We start from the raw sequence: 15,634 nt of genomic DNA on the forward strand, positions 1-15,634 counted from the left end.
AAAGTTACTGGTGTTATCAGAGCTCCATTCAAGGTGGGAAAATCTACCTGAGCTACTGACTAAACAGAGACTCCCTACGGTGCAAGAGCTTCAATATGTATTTTAATATTTCTTCCTTCAAATCATTCCCTTTTGTATTCGCCTAGTTGTATATGAGAATTTTTGCATGACTGTGGCTGTGAGAGATATGCTAGAACAGCTGTTTGTGTGATCCACTGAACATGTTATGACTATTTTTCCACTGTCAATAAACACAAGAAAGAAGAGACATTCTCTAACGCTTAGAAAGGCCATGGGTTTTCCTTGCTCATGTAGCTTTGCCTATTCTTGCAGTAAGGTTTCTCTCCAGTTAAAGCCTCCAGTTGGTCCGTGTGTGAGAGGGAGGATGGGGGGGTCCGTAAGCTGCCAAACACCTGTATCTCCCAGTTCTTCGCACGAACAAAACCCCAAGTATGGAATCTGTGTGCAGAGAGAAGGAAATAAAGGCAATGAGCAGGGATCGAGCTGTGCCCTTAGCTCCCCTAAGTGCTGAAGTCCTACTGTGCTGCTGAAGTAGTGAAATCACTGTCTTCTCTCTCTTCCTCTCTCCCCCATTTTCAAAAGATGATTGTAGGACTCAGGTGTGACAGCCAGACTTTGTGCACCATTGTACATGCAAAACACTGGGAAAGACAGATTATACCCTTGGAACGTAGTTTAAATATGGGCCAGTTCAAACTGAAGATGACCTGTTGGCTGACGTGGTCCAAAACCCTGAAGGCCAGTGCAGTTATGGAGGAGAAATATGGATGCCACTCTGGCTCAGGTGTCCTCGGATCAAGTGTGAGCTATGAACATCCCAGAGAGCGTCTGCAAGGTTGGCAGTGGACAATGTCCTTAGCCAGGGTGGGAGTAAAGCAATGAAGGCAGAAGACCCCATTACAATTTTCAGGCCTTTTCCCTGATCATTAAAAGCTCTTTAGAGTGAAATGAGAAGGAGAAGTGTCGTAGGGCAGAAGTGCCCTGTTAACTGTGGTTAGGGTGTTTTCAGCACTGGAGGGCACTGTGGGAGTCTCTGTACAGTGCCTGTATCTACAAGCATAAAGCAGAGTCACTGCAAGCCCATTTGTAGGTGGGTATCTGATCCTGTGATATCTGTTACAGAAGTGACACATTAAGATAAGCCTCTTAAACCAACCTGCGTTACTCTCATGACTTCTGAAATGGATGAAATTCAGTAACGGGCAGAATGATCAGACAGGAGGAACAAAGTGTCCTCTGCCTGGTTAAGCAGATTGCAAATTTCTTTTCTCTTTGTAAAGCCAGTGAGCTTTACTCCTCGCTGGTGGTAATTACCTTTCGGACCATCTGTACAAAGTCCTTGGAGTTCTGCGGCGAGAGCCCTTGGAGCTGGCAGGTACAAGCCTCCAGGGAGGATGCGTGTGCCACTATCAGGATGTTATTTCCTGAAATAAAGTGAGAAATGCAGGCTGAGCAGGGGGATGAAGCCAGCTTTTAGGGACTGGTGCCCAAGATCAAGCTAACCATTTAAAATGTTCAAAATGGGTTCAGTTTATTATATAACAATGCATTAAACTGTGTATATGGGGGGGAAAAAGCAAGGTTTAGTAACATATTTAGAGCATTTCTCAGTTTTCAGGGTAATGCTTAACTCAGCGCTGCTTAGTTTTAAAATGGCTTTCTGACGAAAAGAAGAATGCCAGTGAGATTTCAGCTTCCCTTGAAGCAAATACTTTTCTTTTACCCCCAAATTAATTCTGATTAAAACAAGCACTTTAATTTCAGTTGCTGGTTTTCCACAGCAATTGTTTTAGATTCCTATTTCCAAGATCCTTTACAAACAATGTCTCACTATGCTATCGAGGTTTGTGGGCAAACTGTTAAAATAAAAGGTTTAGAATGTAGAGACGGATTAGTGAAATGAAATTAGTGAAATCACCAGAACTTAGAAAAATCCTATTCCTATATTGTGAATGAAAAATAGAAGCTAGAGATTTTTTAATTTCAATATTGTGTTTGTAGAAATGTTCTACAGTCTTTATGGGTATATGTTTCAGGAGAGTAGCTCAGACAGGGGATGGAAGATGCCCCATCTGATGCTGGTAACAGACAGCAAGGTGCAAATGGCTTATTTACTCCCTTGAGAAACAGATAGCTTGCATTGGGTAGGGATCCCTAAAATACTTCTGCTACTAAAGTTTATGGAACTTTCTCATAAGCTGAGCGTATCTGAACTGATAGTTCTGACACATACAGTTGAACCTGGAGTTCCCAATATCTCTGGGAGAGGGGATGAGACACTCAGATATGGGGATTCATCTCCTTGAAGAAGGAAAGACTGGTCGGGAATATCGTCATTCACGCCCCAGAGAGCATGTCTTGGTTTTCACCCTCTCTGTAGCACTTACCTTTGCCTTTACATTCACTGATGATTTCTTTTGTTACTTGGTAGCTTCTACTTATGTATGTATCATAAGATTCAGAAACCACTAACTTGCTGACAGGAATATGAGGTCTGTGAGCAGAAAAAACAAGTACAGTAAATTGGAAGAAGTGATAAAGTTTTAAGTGCAAGTTATGATTCATCTGAAAATCTCTTGTTTCTTTAACTCTTCTAATTCCCCAGATCCCCTGAACTGCATTTTGTGTAAGACTGAGATGTTTACCATTCCTGCATTTCAGTTAGCTGGGAAAAAATGATAACTGTTTCCTTTTATGTGGACCGGTGAGTGGAGGCAGCATACGACGTGCTGATTATAGTTGTGTTACTGTGCATATCCTGGGCCACATCAAAAGCAGTGTGGCCAGCAGGTCGAGGGAGGCGATTCTGCCACTCTGCTCTGGTGAGACCCCACCTGCAGTACTGCATCCAGCTCTGGAGCCCTCAGCACAAGGACATGGAGCTGTTGGAGCGGCTCCAGAGGAGGCCACAAAAATGATCCGAGGGCTGGAGCCCCTCTCCTACCAGGCTGAGGGAGTTAGGATTGTTCAGCCTGGAGAAGAGAAGGCTGTGAGGAGACCTTATAGAATAGAATCATAGAATCGTTTAGGTTGGAAAAGACCTTTCAGATCATCCAGTCCAACCATTAACCTACACTACCAAGTCCACACTAAACCAATCAAGGGTAGACTAGACTAAACCATGTCCCGAAGTGCCACATCTACCCGTTTTTTGAACACCTCCAGGGATGGTGACTCCACCACCTCTCTGGGCAGCCTGGTCCAATGCTTGACCACTCTTTCCGTAAAGAAATTTTTCCTAATTTCCAACCTAAGCCTCCCCTGGCACAGCTTAAGCCCATTTCCTCTCGTTCTATCGCTAACTACATGGGAGAAGAGACCAACACCCACCTCACTACAACCTCCTTTCAGGTAGTTGTAGAGAGCGATAAGGTCTCCACTCAGAACTCCTCTTCTCCAGGCTAAACAATCCCAGTTCCCTCAGCTGCTCCCCATCAGCCCTGTGCTCCAGACCCTTCACCAGCCTTGTTGCCCTTCTCTGGACACGCTCCAGCACCTCAATGTCCTTCTTGTATTGAGGGGCCCAAAACTGGACACAGCATTCCAGGTGCAGCCTCACCAGTGCTGTACACAGGGGAACGATCACCTCCCTGCTCCTGCTGGCCACACCATTCCCGATACAAGCCAGGATGCTGTTGGCCTTCTTGGCCACCTGGGCACACTGCTGGCTCATGTTCAGCCGGCTGTTGACCAACACCCCCAGGTCCTTTTCCGACAGGCAGCTTTCCAGCCACTCTTCCCCAAGCCTGTAGCGCTGCATGGGGTTGTTGTGACCCAAGTGCAGGACCTGACACTTGGCCTTGTTGAACCTCATACAGTTGGCCTCGGCCCATCGGTCCAGCCTGTCCAGGTCCCTCTGCAGGGCCATCCTACTCTCGAGCAGATCGACACTCCCACCCAGTTTGGTGTCATCTGCAAAGTTTGGTGTCATCTGCAAATGATTGCAGATTTGGTGTCATCTGCAAAAAATTGCGGCCTTCCAGTGCTTAAAGGGGGCCTAGAGGAAAGATGAGGACAGTCTTTTTACCAAGGCCTGTTGTGACAGGACAAGGAATAATGGTTTTAAACTAAAGGAGGGTAGATTTAGATTTAGATGATATAAGGAAGAAATTTTTTACGATGAGGGTGGTGAAGCACTGGAACGTGTTGCCCAGAGAGGTAGTGGAGGCCCCATCCCTAGAAACATCCCAGGTCAGGTTGGACGGGGCTCTGAGCACCCTGGTCTGGTTAAAGCTGTCCCTGCTCGCTGCAGGGGGGTTGGGCTAGATGACCTCTAAAGGGCCCTTCCAACCCAAAGCATTCTATGATTCTATGATTCTACTTTTGCAATGGCATGCAGCAATAACGATGCCACTTTGCGTTTATTTAGGCACATGTCCTTTGATTAGCAGATTTCAGCGCTCACCCACTCACATAAAATTAGTGAGTGGCAGCAGAACAAAATCCGTACCCAGCAGAAGTGGGTGAGGAGGAAGGGACAGCGGGACAAGGACGGTGTCGACACAGCCGCCTGTGGACAGACTGGCTGGGAGCTGTGCGGTCAGAGCAGTGTGACAAGCCACCGCCCAAGCCGCCTTTGCCAGACTGAGGTCTGCGCTGTGCTACCACGGTTTCAGGCTTAGAGGGTGGGCTGACAACATCTTTGTCTGAGGAGACTGGGCAGGTAGAGGGAGAAACATGGAGCGTGGAGAAGGCAGATGCTGGCTCTCTTCACTGCTCAGGCTTTGATGGTGAAGGGCAGAGGCAAACTGCTGCTTTGGCCATCTGTAAAGCTGCATTGCTGGGAAATGCCTGGAATTAGCCGGCCTCCTCCTGGGCCAGGGTGTTTCAGTGAATTGCCTGGTGGGACTCTGGCCAACCGTATCAGCTGGAGCAGGTTGATGTGCACAGAGAAGCAAGGGCTAGGAAGCAAGAGGCTGTATTTTCATGCCGTGGTGCAAGGAAAAGACCTAACTTTTCTCTGTCCAGTGATCTGATACATCTACAGGAATTACACTTGTGATAGGAGACAGAGAGGACCCGGAGGGCTGTGTCCCAGTCCCCCACCTAACCAGCTGACCGCACAAGAGCAGACTCTTTTCTTGTGCTGAGAATATTCGTTACGGTCTTCCCAGAAGACATGTATTTTCTGAAGCAGAGACTCTCCTGTGGTCTAGCTGCTCTGCTGAGTGTTAGCCATGTGATACCCTTTCAGGGATAAATACAGTGTAAAGACTTCTATTTAGATACCCTCAGAGTGTTGGAATTTTAGCTGCAGACCAAAAGGACGCAACACAAGTAATTTATAATATAATTAGTATGAAAAATATTAGGTTTTTTTTTCTTTACATTTTCTTTCTTGTTTTTCTTTTTAATGTTTCAGCTGCTTATTCCACTTGAGGATTCTTGAACAGATGGGTGCACTGGGACACCGGGAAACACCAGTGTTTCTGGTGATACCATAAACCACAAAAACCCATCCACAAAATATTTGTCACCAAGCCCATGTAGGTGGAACTCCTGTGTATGTATACTATGTGTGTATTATAAATGGTTTCTTTTATCTGAGATTGCTCAGACAGTGATTAGGCTCACACTAGATAGAAAGGGCTAGTCTCTGCAAGAAGTCATAGTGATACAGATATTTCAGTAGTGAGGTGCAGTGTGACCTTTCTGGAGTTTCCTTCTTTGTGGGAGCTCTTTGAGTCTGGCTTGTATAAATGAATCATAAATTTGAGAGTAGGAAGCCTGAACAGATCATCTTGTCTATTCTTTGCCACATGGCTATTTCTGCTGGGTTTTATTTAGCCTTTCTCTCTACAGCTTACGGTAAAAAGCATTTGTGTGTTAGGCTGGATGGCACTATGGCTGTGATGCTTCACTGGGGAGTCAGAAAAGTCTTGAGTTTCCCTCCAGACTCAGGCTGCAGGTTGCTCCCAGCAGCCCCGTGGTGTTTGTTGGCAGTGATATTGGGAACGCAGAGGTATGGCCATGTGGCTGGATAAAAGGAAAGCAGTAGAGGCTGGCAGCAAGGGCATGAATTCGCGATATGGAGCCTAACCAGGCACCAGGACTGATCTGTGCAGCCACAGGGGTGGCCGGCAAAAATGCTGAGCTCTGTGAAGGTCAGCTCTGCGCTTTTGGAGCGGCTCTGTCAGGGCCCCTGAAAGCCGAGCGAATTATCTTTGCGCTTCCCTTTTCTGCAAAGTGGGAGGAAAGATCAGTGGTGCTTATCCATTTGCCATTCAAATGTTTTTTAACCAGACGTTCGCTTTGTTTGCTTTCACCAACTGTTTTTGGGTTGAATACCATGAAAACCTGAGTCAGAAACCTGCAATTTTTTCCACTAAAAACATTTCAGATGTAATTGCTGAGAAGTGATAAATGCTTAGGGTTTAGCTCTTTGATAGAAAACCTCTGAATTTTGATGTCACAGGAGACCCTGAATTCCTGACAGATGTAAACATGCTCCCCATTTGCAATTGTAAATTGCAAAATTTACAATTAAGATCCATCACATATTAATTGTAATAGAAAGACAGACAAGCTTTTTCCTCTGGGGAGTGGAAGGGCAGGTGTGAATGAGCCCAGGATCCAGTTCAGTCTATGAACGTGATGGTCAGGGAACTTAGTCAACAAAACTAGTTCTGTTAGCTGAGCCCAAACTCCTAAGTTTTAGGAAAAGGGTTACAACAAACAAAAAATGCTTTGAGGGTTTCCTGCACACCTGAAAGATGCCCAGGACAGAAGGAGTGCTGGAAAGATGACCTCCATGATTAGCAATGTAGCTGGACCTTGCCAGTGATCTGGGAAACGTGCTTTATATGCCGTTCTCAGGTTGTGTTCAACACAGCAGCCTTGAGCCCGCTCTAAGTTTATTCTGGGAGCCTCAGCAGCTCTTCCAGTCACTGCTTCAATTTAAAAACTCAGCAGAGTGTTACTCTTCAAAAACAAAGCCAAAAAGCAATACCAGACCCTCTCACCCCCCTTCTACCTGTAGGTTGTATCAACACTTAGAGTAGCTGCAGCTAAATCCACAGGGGGTATCCAGGCAGGTAGTGTGTTCCCAGAGACCCACTTGGTCCATTCAAACAAGCCTGGCTCTATTCGAATTTTCAGGTTGTTCTCTTGTTGCATACCTGGAAAAGGGAGAAAGGAGACTAGATACCAATGAAGGTAGCTGGGGAGGAAGGCAGCAAGACTTTGCAGCTTTAATACTTCAGTTTGATTGTAAATTATTTTTTTTCTCTCTAAGGAGTCAGTCGATTAATAGTAGGTATGAAAGATGAAGTATTTAATATATGTACTTGGCATATGATATGTCAGGGAATGTAAACCTCTGGCTGGCAGCTACATGCAATATACTGAACCTAGGCGTGATTGTATTTTGAAGCTGTTTTTCGACTGTTTTCAATGCCAGGGCATCTCATGCTTCTATCACTATTTCCCTTCCCAGTTTCTGCAGTAAATTATTCTTACTGGGGTAGCAAGTTTCTTGGTGGCAGCAATTGCTGTGGGAGCACACAGCAAGGAGCAGATGCAGGAGAGTGAACAGGCAAGGGTGCAGGGCATGCTGAGCTGGATGTGTCCACCCACCCCAAATGCACCTCTGGCTTCTGCAGCGGGGGCAAGAAACCCAAGCCTGACCGGCAGCTGGTGTTAGGGCCAGCACGCCGCTTGCCTAAGCACTTGTCACACTATGCAACTAGAAAAGGGCTCCTTATGGACAGCATTGCGCTAATGGGAAGTAAACTCCCACGGAAATAATCCTCACCCCATATTACCATTTACTTGGGTCTCCCATGCCAGGCTCCCTTTTATCTGGTTGGCAGTGTTTTTCCCAGAAAGCGAGGAGAATGCAGCTTTTCCTGCTCATTGGGTTCTTACCTTTCAGGATATTGTGTGCTGTCTGTACACACCGTAGGGATGGGGAGCTGTAGATGTAGTCTACAACAGTATTCGTTTCTAGCAAGGCTTCACCTGCAATCAAGTTTCAACACCCGTGAATAAAACCAGACAAATGGCATTGTAACAGCAACAGCAGCGTGCAGGGTATCTGCCACCCGGCAAGGAGCTAAAGCAGCTTCCCAGCTGCACCGCTTGTGTTCTGGGAAATGTGTGTACCCATCGTATTTTATTTCAGCGGTGTGTCGGGCACTGTGATGTGCACAGCTGTGGAACCAGGATACATTTTTTCTGTGAGTGTTGCTCCACGTGCATCTAGGTATTTAACCAGTATGCAAAGAAATAACAGCAGCTTTTGCTCAGTTTCTGCTTCTCTTAGATTTAGCCAAAAAGCAAACAGTGTGCTGAGAAAAATTGTGGAGAGCTTGAATTTAATTTCATTTCATTTATAAGCCGTAAATCAGACTGATTCAACTTAACTGAAACCCAACTTAATTCAATTGGCTCGATTCTTCGCTAGTATAAATTACCATTTCATTACACAGGTGGAAGATCACTGAAAATGAGATAAGAATCAACTCCACTATTAGGGTTATTAATATTCTTGCAATGCCTAAGGGAATCAAATGAGAACAGGAATCTGCTCAGCACTGCACAGACTTGTAGTAAGAAAGAGTTATATTTTTGTTATATTTGAAGAGGCAGGACAAAGAAGTGGGAGCAAGAAGGGGTTATTAACCTTGACTTCTTATGTTTAATGATGGCTGTAACCATGTCAAACCGATCTATAAATCTCTTGAGAGAAGTGGGGTAATTTAGAAGGAGCGGCACATCTAACAGCCCTCTGTCACGGGGAAGCTGCTCGTTTGCTTTAGTCGTCAGAGGAATTATGGCTCCGGCAATCGTCAAGGTCGAGTCTGTGCCGCTGCAGCGGGGAGCGGTTGCCTGCAGATGGCTGGCATGCCGCAGCTGCGCCGGCAGGTTGATGGCGTCTGGGTCACATATGCAGTTGTGTACTCGGACCCATTTAATGATACCAGCAAAGTGTGCTGTGATTGCTCCCAGATTCGCCTTCTGTTATGTGCATATTGCGAACCCTGATGCAATGTGGCCGGGAGTCTGAGCATCCTGCTGTTGTACACTGATTTATTTTTGTTTAAAAAGCAAGTATAATTTTAGCTGCCCTAGTTTGAATGTGACCAAGATGAAGTACTCCAAAGGATTTGAATTTGAGAAAATGCTAAGTACTGCTCTCTGAAGCTCATGTCTTTAAGGGGCTGGGCTCCCCTAATCACAATGCTCAGTATGTGCTCTTTGACTACCAAATAATTTTCTGTCTCTACACAAACCAACAGACTCAGAAGTCAGGGACAAGGATGGGGGGGGGGGGCGGGGTGAGAACACTGGAAATAATTTGGACTATGTTTTTGCCATGTAAACATAAAGGCAGACAGGCTGGTAAAAGTATATGGGTGTAGCAAACTGCAGGTCAAAATTTAAGATTGTCAAAGTCAAGGAAAAAGCATATTTTGCATGAGGTGACCGTCACACTGCTGCATTTCTCACCAACATTGGTAATAACAGCATCTTCCAGTGTGGCAAGTTCACAGGGCGGCAGCAAACGCTCTGCAACCGCACTGCTGATGGCTCTGATTTCATACCATGTCCCAGATTTTGTGCTTTGTCTTTTCTTCAGCTGCAGCAGCTGAAGGAGATGAGGTTTTCTTTCAAAGAGGGGGCTTGCCAGGGAAGGTGAAGGGACTTTGCAAAGGTTCTTGAAACATCTAAATCCCATTAGTTTAGGGCACCCGGTTTGTAATTTTCTGCCTTGCACTTTCTCTTTCTCTGTCTGGGTGTGTGGGAGGAAGATAGCAAAGCTTCCTGGGCAAGGTGTTGTCTGCTGAGGACAACTTACCAACAAGCCTTGCCTGCGTACAGCCCAGCACGGTGATTGGCGCGTCTTTTTCATAATCCCTGAAACCGCCGCTTCTTTGAGGTAAGCTGTGAGGCATATTCAGGTTACTACGCATATACCTTCCTGTGAGAGAAAGGTTAGAAGCAGCTGCTGGAATTACTCGATTAGAGCAGAGAGCATCATGCCTGTTTCTATCTGCTTGCACCACAGTGTCCGCACCTTGCAGGTGCTGCCTAGACCTGGCTGTTGAGCAGTTTTTCCTGTGTAAAACTGTCAGGAGTCTGACAAAATTAAGTATCAGTTCAAAATCAGTAGAGAATGTTGCTAATGTTTTTAAAGTTATCTGTAGGACAGATTTAATGCCCCAAAGGAAAGTGATTTTCATCCCACAACAAGTGAAACCTCAAATGTTACGCTTTTACAGGAGGCCAAAATGTCAGAGCTCTTCAAACGTAATTTAGACAGAAGGTAGTTGTAAAATCATCCTTTTTCCCAACGATTTTGACTACAAGATACTGGATTTTTTTGAATAGAAAAAAGATTTTTATAAATTTCTGAATAGCTCTAATGCTAACAGAGCCTGAAGTTATAGTCTGTATAGTCTGAAACTCAAGCATATTACTGGGTTGTAAACTCCAATTTATGCCCCAAAAGGCACTCTGAACTGTACCTGTAGTGGTGCTATTTTCATTTAGGACTGAGAGCCAGCTGTGCAAAAGGTTTTCCTGATGGTAGTAGATGTTTGCACTGGACACTGACTACTAGCATCATGACTTAATTTCCAAATTAAAATGCCCTTTGGCGATGTTACTGTAATGTAATCCTTCCTGCAATAGTTTCCCAAGTATTAGCAAATGTAGTGTTTACTGCCTGGCTTGTGTTTCTGCTTCTGACTGCAGCCCTACCATCGCAGAGCTCTGCACTGAGGTGCTCTGCCACTCGTAACTGCTCAAGGGAATCCTTGGTGTTAGGAAACCACAGCTTCCATCTAAGCTTTGCCTCAGGCAGCTGCCACTCTCCTTCCTTCATCTAAACCTAGAGCCCGAGAGACCCACGGGAACTGACTCACCTTTGGCATCAAAACACTGTGACAACCAGTACTTCCCAAAAACGACATCCATCCTTTCCCCATGTCTGCAGACAAACAGGCAGCGTTTCTGAGGCCCTGGCTGGCTGGTTATTCTCAGGGGCTGGAAGAAAAATTACAGGATGTTTGACCTTCATGAAAGTGCAAAGTTTTTTCTGAGATCTGATTTACAAACAGGACTCGGGACCAGGCACCTCTTGCTTTACCCCAGTGCAAATGCAGGTACAGGAAACTCTTCTGAAGTTGGTAAATTTATGCTGGTATAAAACTGCTAAAGTGAGCAGAGGATGGGGCCGTGCTGCCGCATGCTAAGAGCAAGTTTGGGGCCAGCAATGTCTTCTGTGCCTGTGGTTAACTGTGTCATTCAAAAGCTTGTAGAGAACTTTAACTTGTAACTTCTGCTGCAGGCAGTGAAAGGAGACCAGAAGATAAGTTGTCGGGGAAAACCCAGTTGCTGGAAACTTGCCACTAAAACCATGTGTGATTTACATGTGTGCGTGTGTCCCTACCTGCACGTTCTGGCAGATGATAGTGAGTGGCCCCGCGTCCCCGGGTCCTTGGTCTTCCTGCTGTCTTCTTTCCAGAGCTCCATCAGTGAAGGCTTGAAGGGATGGGGAAGATGCAGTATTCAGAATTGAGTAGGACCTGCAGAAAATAGAATGATGTTGGCTTTGGGAATGCTTTGAACTTTGTGCGCTCAGGCTGTAGTAAGGACACTTCTGTAGTCTTCAGGAACTGATGATAATTACTGTTGTCATGTTATTACATTATTATTGTATTTTAGTGCTGCCTAGAGAGCACCTTGCTAGGTGATGAACACACATGAAGAGACAAATCCCATCTCAACGGGCTGTTTCCTTAGAAACAGTTTCACAGAACAGCAGTTCCCAAACTTTGGTCTGCAAGGCTCTGTCAGCCCTCAAATATTCTCATGGAAAATGCCAAGACCTTCCTCACAGCCACAAGATGCTCACTAACATCATCTGGGAACCAGCTGCACATCACTTACCGTGGTCTTGTGGACCAAAGTTTGGAAACTAATGGCTACAGAGAGTTTTCACTCACCTTTGTGGCATCAGCTATTGCTTCAGTAGAAAGCTGGAGCACAGCCCTGCCTTTCCTGCTGGGCAGTTTTCAGGGTTCCTGCACACAAAATAGCTTGTATCCCCTGGTAGGGGCATGGCACACTCAGTCTGAGTGGTTTCTACATTTTTCAGTGCTGTCTATTCCATTTCCCATCTACCGTGGGAATTTATTCTCACCAGTGCTTCCTGTTAAGTGTAGCCAAAGGACATAATAGATCCCATTCTGCCTCAAGGGGCTTATCTAATGATGGTGCCTCTGAATAAAGCTCTTGTGCCCAGACGTTCAAGGACTTTGACCAAGACCCTCGGGAGTCAACTCTGACAGGCAATTACAGAAACTGGCAGTGACCCTCTGCTGATTTGGTTACATTGTATGGGTTACCTTTGCTTAGTCATAAAAAAAACGCATCGCCACTTAATGCAGATGGTCATTTACTTTGACAGAAATAGTTGCTTTTGCTTGCGCTTTTCAGTGCCTTAAGTATGTCAGAAGTTGCTTCCTGACTAGCACCTAGTTAGGATAAAATCTCAGAGGTGTTTCATAGCTGTTAAAATAACACCAAGTGCTGCTACCAATGGAACAAAAATAGGTCATCTGCATTTTTGTAAAGAGCTAATCTTCTGTGAGATCATAAGATTTGCACCTGTTTAAAGAAGAAAAAAAATACCACACCTTTGGTCCTGATGTTGGTCCCTTACCTGGTGGAATTAGGGTGCAAGGGTGAGACCGAGCTACTGGCTTATTTGGTCAGGTGCAGATGCCATGCAGAGAAGTGCTGGCAGGCAAGGGGAGCAGGAGGTGGTAACCCGCCGTGCTGGGGACAGCACTGTTGATCCCCGTCCAACAGTGTGAAGCAGCAGCCTTGCAGCAGGCACTGTGGGCACAGCCCTCTGGCAGCAGATAACCTCTCCAGCCTCCTGCTCTTACTCTTTCAGACCTGACCTTCTAGCATTACTGATTCTCATAACTGTATTTATTTTATTCATGGTGAATTCCCAACAAGGGCTGGGCTTGCTCCAAGGAACTGTTCCTCTCATCGCCCAAATGCAGGTAGAGCATCAGAGGTCAGCGCAGCAAATACCTCTGAGTTAAGCATGGTACGACTACGAGGTGCAACAGGGGCGGTGGATCTTGAAGAGGAGTTAAATGTAGGCAGGAGAGCTTTGTGGATAAACTGAGGGAAATATTACCGGGTGCTGCGGTGAGAAATGATGTCTAACCCTCCTTCTCAGAATATATGCATGTGGTATATTGTAGGCAGAAGCGCACTCGGACCACGCTTCCAGCTGGCAGGATAAGGCCAACTCTGATCCAAAAGCTGCCCAAGTGCATTAGCGTGTGCCAAGCCCAGGGCGGCTAAGCCCTGAGCAGGGAGCACGATCAGACATTTATCACTGTATTAAGTGGTCAGCTTGGAGTGTGGGTGCAGCTAGCACAGATACATCCTCACTGACCCGAAAACTTGAATAGCTCAATATGAGAAGAATCTGAATTTCTTAGCTAGGCCCCATCTCTATTGCTGTACAAAGTGGATCTTGATCCTGAGCTCTCTGTCTTTACTTCTGTGTTGCAGCTTCCAACCTGTCATCCTATCTCAGCCCTTTCCTACTTTGCCCATGTGATGGTCTTTTAAGGATGCTGGACTGGAGAATACTAAGGATTTGTTTGGTTACCCCTCTTCCCTTTACCCCCAGGAACTGCTGCACAATTTCTGAGACTTTCTTTCTCTCTAAGCCCTTATTAAAAAGCCACGTACTATTTATAAATGCTAAGATTTGCTGCGAATGATAGTGAGGCAAAGGCATACTATCTTGCTGTGTCTGGAGGAGAGCCACCAGCCTGACTTCAGTCGTATCTCCTTGATGTTGGTGGAAAACAGAAACCGCTGAAGCTATTTCAGCTTAGTCATCTTCTAAGCATAGGTCATTGTTTGGAAGCTTTTCCCAAAGGCTTGTGGTTCCTCTGCTTGGCAAACAGAGACTGAAGGCAGACAACATCATCTACTGTCTTCTGGATGATGCCTTGCCTTCGCTGCTCCATCAGTGATACTGCTGTGTCCCTGGAGGCAATGTCCTCCCTGTCAGGAAAGGCCCCTTCAAGAATGGAGATGCTGCAGCAGAGGATGGAGAAAGGGTCTCTGTCATGGCACAACAGCACTAGTCCTCAGCTCTGTGTAGGAAAAGACTCCTCTGCCACATCACTCATCATTATCTAGAGGAGAGGGATCCCCGGGGAAAAAGCACCAGCCATTGTTGCAGAATGGGAGGAAGACAAAGTGGAAAAAAACCTACTGAGGCCCAAATATAGCTTGAAAAATTAGGGCTGTTTTTCCTCCCCCCGCTACTTGTGCCAAGTCTGATTTCTCAGGCTTATTAAAGGGGCAAGGAATAGCTTTGGCATCTCACGGGGAGCTGAAATAGACTGCTGGGTAATATCTACAGTGCTTCTATCCATTTTGGGGCAGAGGAGATGACTATTTCTGGCTTTGCTGGTAATGGAAAAGCAGTGCAGGGAAGCATCACAAGTTTTAGCTTTTGGGTGGTGCTGGGTCCACAGATACAAAGATAGCACACTTACTTCTGCCATATGCCTTTACATGCATATGCAGAGAGCCCCATGGTGTTGAACGCTTGGTTTTTGTGGCTTCTGTGGGGCAAGTAAATTCTTGTACCTTCGTTGGGCTTCCCACTTCCTCTGGGCTCTGTGTGCTGAAGGTGGAGAGTTTCTTCTTTTGACTTGGTAGCCCACTCACTTTCAGGCACGACAGGCAACTTAGAAAACACCCCGCAGGCAGTTTGCTGGGGAGCTTTTAAGGTAGATATATATGTATGTCTTTAATACTCGATCTGTAATTTGGATTCATTCCAAGTAGTTTCAGCTCACCAGTAGCTTCTGCTGCTAACAGGAGAGGATTTCCACCTTGATGCCACACAGGGGAAAAAACGTTTTGTTTTTAACATAACTATGGCCAGGTCCTCTCCTAGGCTCAGTCAGAACAGATCTCCTGACACTGATACAAACACAGCCAGTTCCTCCCCAAAGGAGAGTCCACTGCTTGTTTCAGAAAGGTTATCTTTCACTCCTGTACCCTTACTAAGGGGATGGCAAGAATGGGTTATGCAGACTTAGGATCTGGGTTGCGTTGTGTGGCATGCTGAAGCAATTTGTCTTCAATTATTTTCCAATCTATAGCACTGACCAGAGACCGAATGTTTCTCTTTGCTGTCCCCGGCAGGTCCAGTCCTTGGCATGAGAAAAAATCGTGCAGGGATGTGCCACAGCCAGTAAAGAAATGTAGTTTAGGTGTACGGAAGATCCTTCGGGTTTGCAGAATAGAAGTGATAGCATTCCTATTTTTAGTAGACAGGGAAAGGATTCGGACCTGGAGTCTCTCAGGACACAACCTGGTTTCATGGGCAGTAACTCTGCCCTGAGGCAAAGCCTGTTCTCCCCTATTAAATAGATCATCAAGCTTGTCTAATGTGGCAGCCTGTTGGTCTGCTGCTGAGGTACAGACTTTACTATAGGGCAGGGGCATATTTTTGTTTTATGTTTGTACAGTGATAGCCAGGAAGGTCTGTGTGCCAGGCAGAGCTCTTGAGGCACTGCTTGGATATTAGCAATAAAAAACATGGCCTGCA

General features: G+C 45.8%; 1 protein-coding gene across 1 annotated transcript in view; it reads right to left on the reverse strand.

Moving 5' to 3' along the window:
- The window catches only part of UBASH3B (ubiquitin associated and SH3 domain containing B), a 72,369-nt gene continuing 56,735 nt past the window's right edge, over nucleotides 1-15,634 (reverse strand). The window contains exons 7-14 of the mRNA XM_075723228.1: nucleotides 11,417-11,552; nucleotides 10,890-11,010; nucleotides 9,821-9,943; nucleotides 7,888-7,980; nucleotides 6,995-7,139; nucleotides 2,409-2,515; nucleotides 1,336-1,445; nucleotides 1-459 (exon numbers count right to left, since the gene is read on the reverse strand). Coding sequence (XP_075579343.1) covers nucleotides 322-459; nucleotides 1,336-1,445; nucleotides 2,409-2,515; nucleotides 6,995-7,139; nucleotides 7,888-7,980; nucleotides 9,821-9,943; nucleotides 10,890-11,010; nucleotides 11,417-11,552 — 973 coding nt within the window. The 3' untranslated portion in view covers nucleotides 1-321. The remainder of the gene's footprint in view (nucleotides 460-1,335; nucleotides 1,446-2,408; nucleotides 2,516-6,994; nucleotides 7,140-7,887; nucleotides 7,981-9,820; nucleotides 9,944-10,889; nucleotides 11,011-11,416; nucleotides 11,553-15,634) is intronic.

The sequence above is a fragment of the Pelecanus crispus genome, chromosome 19 (assembly GCF_030463565.1).
Source record: "Pelecanus crispus isolate bPelCri1 chromosome 19, bPelCri1.pri, whole genome shotgun sequence".
In the NCBI taxonomy this organism is placed as follows: Eukaryota; Metazoa; Chordata; class Aves; order Pelecaniformes; family Pelecanidae; genus Pelecanus; species Pelecanus crispus.